Source organism: Notothenia coriiceps, unplaced genomic scaffold (genome assembly GCF_000735185.1).
Source record: "Notothenia coriiceps isolate Sejong01 unplaced genomic scaffold, NC01 NC01_scaffold00034696, whole genome shotgun sequence".
Taxonomy (NCBI): domain Eukaryota; kingdom Metazoa; phylum Chordata; class Actinopteri; order Perciformes; family Nototheniidae; genus Notothenia; species Notothenia coriiceps.
Window position 1 is genome coordinate 1 of NW_011367397.1, and position 5,382 is coordinate 5,382.

A 5,382-nucleotide genomic window follows, 5' to 3' on the forward strand; every position below is an offset into this window, starting at 1 on the left:
TAAGTACATGTTTCTGGTATCAGTATTTTACTCCACTACTTCTTTCTCTGACGACTTTTTACTTTCTACTTCTTACATGTTGAACCCAAATACCTGTACTTTCTACTTCTTACATGTTGAACTCAAATACCTGTACTTTCTACTTCTTACATGTTGAACACAAATACCTACTTCTTACATGTTGACCAATACCTGTACTTCTTCTACATTGCGGATCATTATTATTTAGAGTCATTGCGTGCCTATTGATTTGAACACGATCCGTGTATCCATCATTTCCTGGTCTTCTCTAAAGAAGAGGGACCAATGAAAACGTTGTCATGTTGCCGTTGTCACCAGGAAACATTCATTAGCTAACAATGACATTATTGTTCTATTAATATAAAGGGAGGTCAGGTACTCTTTAAAACAGCTGCAGTTATGGGTACTTTTTACTGAAGTACATTTCAAAGCCTCTTTACTTTGACTTGAGTAAAGAAGTTTAGTCAGTACTTCTACTTTCACCAGAGTATTTTTAAACACGAGTATCTGTACTTCTACTTGAGTAAAGGATGTGTGTACTTTTGCCCTCTCTGAAGATCACCTATTTTGTAAAACCACCCTGTTGTTCTAAATAGGAAAAACCTCCTTGTCATCGAGAAGTCGTGAAGAGGACAGGTTCAATAAGAGACATGATCCCCTGCATGAAAGGGGATCTGACTCCTGTCATACATCTGACATTAATGTATCAGATACACCTGTCATATCTCCTGAAAACAAGTTTCAAACTCTCCTGAATTGCTCACAGAAAGGGAAAACAAAACTCGTGAAGCAAAGTCAATCCTCCAGTAAATCAGGCTTTTTGAGTCGTTACGCATGTGAAGTGAAAGTGATGGAGTTAGTCACGGGCTGTAAAGAGTGAGAGAGAGAGAGGAACGCAGATCAAGTGGAGTGACAGAGACAGGCAGGGGGACGTAAACATAGAAAACAAGACGTTGGCCGGTGATTGGCCGATGGGCCTGTCACTCACCGAGGGGCAGCTGCTGATTGGCACACACAGTTTGGGCCGACACTCGATGTTTCCTTTGACGCAGGCACACAGAGTGCAGTTAACGGACGACCACATGTCTCCTTCCTGCAGGACAGAAACACAGCAACATCAGAATACATCCCACCACCCATCCTCATGCATTCATCTGTCCATTACCATTTTCTTAATATACGTCCATTTTTCATACATGTTTCTGTCCATTCATTGGTATAACCAGGGCTGTCCTTGAAAACTAACACTCATTGTCAAGTTTTTCCACGACGAATCTTGGGTTTAATAGAGATGTGCTCAAAAGTTTCTCGTACATTTGTCAGAAAAAGTTATACTTCTGTCCATCAGTCCATCCATTATCCATTTATTCAGTCTATTGATGCATTTGTCCACCATTCATCCATCCATCTGTCCATGTTTGTAAGTTCCTCATCCATCTATCACGGATTCATCCATTCAGTCAATCCCCCATGCATGGAGCTACTCCATCTGTCCATCAATACATTGAACATTTACCCAACATTCATTCATCTAAAAATCACCCATTCAATACATGTTTTGTTTTCCCACAAAGAATCTCGCCAAAGCACCACCCCAAATATTGTGTTTGATAGAGATGTGCTCAGAAAGGTTTCTTGGAAATAAGTCATAAATCTTATTATGAATTAAGTATTGAAAATTGAAAAATTAAGGAAATACATTTTGGTCGACCGAAAACAAAATGCCCAATTTGTTGAATAATCACCTAAGAAGTTGCAGTTCTTTCCAACACTTGTCCATCCATTCATCCATCTATATGTCTTTCCATCAATCCATCCATCATCCAATTCTTCAGTCTATTGATCCATCCATCCATCTGTCCATCCATCCATCCATCCATCCATCTGTCCATCCATCCATCCATCTGTCCATCCATCCATCCATCCATCCATCTGTCCATCCATCCATTCATTCATCCATTCATCTTAGAGTCCAGCGCCCATCCATCCTCATGCATCCATCTGTCCATTTATCATTACCATTTTCTTAATATACATCCATTTTACATACATGTTTCCCAAAAGAATCTCGCTAAAGCACCACCCCAAATATTGTGTTTGATAGAGATGTGATCAGAAAGGTTTCTTGGAAAATAAGGTAAATAAATCTTGGTCGACCACGAACAAATTGCCCAATTTGTTGAATAATCACCTAAGAAGTTGCAGTTCTTTCCAACACTTGTCCATCCATTAATCTTTCCATCAATCCATCCATCATCCAATTCTTCAGTCTATTGATCCATCCATCCATCTGTCCATCATCCATCTATATGTCTTTCCATCAATCCATCCATCATCCAATCTTCAGTCTATTGATCCATCCATCCATCCATCCATCCATCCATCCATCTGTCCATGCTTTCTAAGTTCCTCACCCTGTAGATCTTGTTCTGACTCTGCATGTACTTTCTACTTCTTACATGTTGAACACAAATACCTGTACTTTCTACTTCTTACATGTTGAACNCCTGTAGATCTTGTTTCTGACTCTGCAGTACTTCACCTCCTCCACCTTCACGTAGGACAGACACTCGTCACAGCAATGGTCGCCTTGGCAACTCCCAGGACGAGAGCACTGCTTGTTGCACACCACCGTTGAATCCTGGGAAGAAGAAAAAAAACACAACTCATCAAGACCTACAGGAGAAGGAAGACTTTAGAAAGTTTAGATACAACTGATAGAATAATTATTTGAATATATTTTTTCTTTTGGCCATTTTAGTTTTCACTTCATTGTAAATTGCATGAAATGATGAGCTGTTTTGTTTTAGTTTTGTTTTATGTATGTTTGACAGTGTGTGAGGACCCCAGGAAGAATAGCCAATGCTCATGCTAGTGCTAACGGGGGTCCTAATACAGAACAAGAACAAGAAGAAACGGGGTCTCTGATGGTGTGATGATGACGATGGTGGTGGAGACGCAACCGTTACCTTGCAGGTGCAGGTGGTGCAGTTGCCTTGTGAGAAGGACGTGCCGTTCTCAAACACTTCACTGTGGAACAGACAGCTTCCTGAGTACAGATCAAACACCTTCCTCTGGCCTGACGGAGGAGGAAGAGGAGGAGGAAGAGGAGGAGGAGAGAGTCAAATGATTGGACTGCTCCAAAGCAATATGTGGAAATCAATGAATGGGCCAACATAGCTTTTGTTGTTAGGTGAGAGAAGTATTTGAGGGTCTTTACCGAGACATCTGGGGCAGCACTGTCCGGGGGGGGTGTGGCTGAGGTGGGCGGGGCATGAGAGGACGGGACACACCTCCCTCATGCAGAGAGTCCGCCCTCCCTGGAGGACAAACATATAAAAAACACCATTTAAATAAGGATTATATTTGCATTCAGGTGATAATTAAACACGACTTAAAGGTCCCCCATTATACTGTTTTTCATCAATATACCACAGGTCTCAGATATATACAGAACATATCTCTGATTGGCTGAAACACCAAACAGATCAATGCAGCATTACCCATAATCCCCTCTGTTTCAGCCCTGTTTCCAAAGTGCTGATTCTCTGTCTGTTACTTTAGATGAAAGTAAGGAGCCCCTCCCCACGCCCCTCTGAGAGATATTTGGTTACAAAGAACTCAATGGTGCTCTAGGAGGAGATTCAGGTGATAAGGTGGGGGGGGGTTACCCTGGTTGCTGATTGGCTAATGGTTACACAAGACAGAACATCGTTATGACATCATACTGTGGCCAAAATCTGATCAGCTCATTTTCAGACAGGTTTTTATAGAAATGGATCAAAAAGAGAGAGAATCTTTGTTCCTGAAACTTTCAGAGTCTCTTTACTCAGAGCTTTAAAATATTTTTCTCTTGGGACAAAGGTATAATTAAGGTGTTTTCACGCCTCATAGTAACGTGTCTTTATTATTATCCAAGTTCAACATGTTATGTATCATTATTCAGTTAATATTTGAAGAAACAAATGTTGTAATTGACTCTCAATGCATGAATTATTTACATGTATGATGGCATTGTTGGTTAAGTCAAACATTAAGAAGGCCTTATATTTTCACTTTAGATCAGGGCAAACTGTGTGTGTGTGTGTGTGTGTGCGTGCGTGCGTGCGTGCGTGCGTGCGTGAGTGCGTGTGTGTGTGTACTCACAGTGCAGGAGCATTTGATGCAGGGTTTGCCCTCAGGACTGAACTCCTGCTTCTCTTTGTACAGACGAGCCTCAAAGATACAACCTGCAGGAGACGTTACACACACACATCACACACTTCAATTAAATTCACCAACACACACCTCTGTACCCTCACTGCACCTCACACTCTTATCCAGAGTATTTGTTAGAATAATTTGACTTTATTTGATTTGAGTTTGAGGTTTTTTATTCCCCAAATTCTGCAAGTAAAGGAACATTTCTTTATACTGAATAATCAAAATGTTGGAGGCAAGGAATGCAAACAAATTCAATTTCTGTAAATAATGAGTTTTATTAATGTCTTCTTTTACATTTATCCAGTTTGATGACTGCCTTAAAGTCAATTACAATCCCTGAATTACACAAAATAAGGACTCAAGGCTCAAAACTGGGTGGATTTAAGATGAATTTTACCAAATATTTAAACACAGGTGTTTTGTTTACTTAACGTAAGAAAGTAAAGTAAACAATCATTAAAAAGTCCTTCTCCCATGTCCAACCAGTCCATACAAACATTACAATCTCTATTTCATTTCCTTTAAAAACACAGAAGCTTTCAAAGGTGTGTTGTAATAATGAGTGGGGGTCTCGGGACTCACTGGGGCAGGTGGGGCAGCACTTCTTTGGGTGGATTTTGGGGTTCCTGCAGTGGACGACACACTGCACGTCCGCCTCAGTGATCACACCTTCCTGTCACAACCAGCAGGGAACGACATCTTAGTTCCTCTCATCCCTCCTTCCTCTCCTCTCTCCTTCCTCTCATCTCTCCTTCCTCTCATCTCTCCTTCCTCTCATCTGTCCTTCCTCTCATCTGTCCTTCCTCTCATCTCTCCTTCCTCTCATCTCTCCTTCCTCTCATCTCTCCTTCCTCTCCTCTCTCCTTCCTCTCATCTCTCCTTCCTCTCATCTCTCCTTCCTCTCCTCTCTCCTTCCTCTCATCTCTCCTTCCTCTCCTCTCTCCTTCCTCTCATCTCTCCTTCCTCTCATCTCTCCTTCCTCTCATCTCTCCTTCCTCTCATCCCTCCTTCCTCTCATCTCTCCTCCCTCTCATCTCTCCTTCCTCTCATCTCTCCTCCCTCTCATCTCTTCTTCCTCTCATCTCTCCTTCCTCTCATCTTTCCTTCCTCTCATCTCTCCTTCCCTCATCTGTCCTTCCTCTCATCTCTCCTTCCTCT

General features: G+C 41.7%; 1 protein-coding gene across 1 annotated transcript; it reads right to left on the minus strand.

The window, feature by feature from the left end:
• Positions 1 to 1,009: 1,009 nt before the first annotated feature.
• Positions 1,010 to 4,897, minus strand: bmper (BMP binding endothelial regulator; the record flags this gene model as incomplete). The annotated part of the gene is made up of 6 exons (XM_010790851.1): positions 1,010 to 1,114; positions 2,528 to 2,662; positions 2,991 to 3,100; positions 3,242 to 3,341; positions 4,168 to 4,250; positions 4,807 to 4,897. Coding segments are annotated over 6 exons (624 nt in total), but the record flags the coding sequence as incomplete, so codon positions are not given.
• Between the last annotated feature and the right edge of the window lie 485 nt (positions 4,898 to 5,382).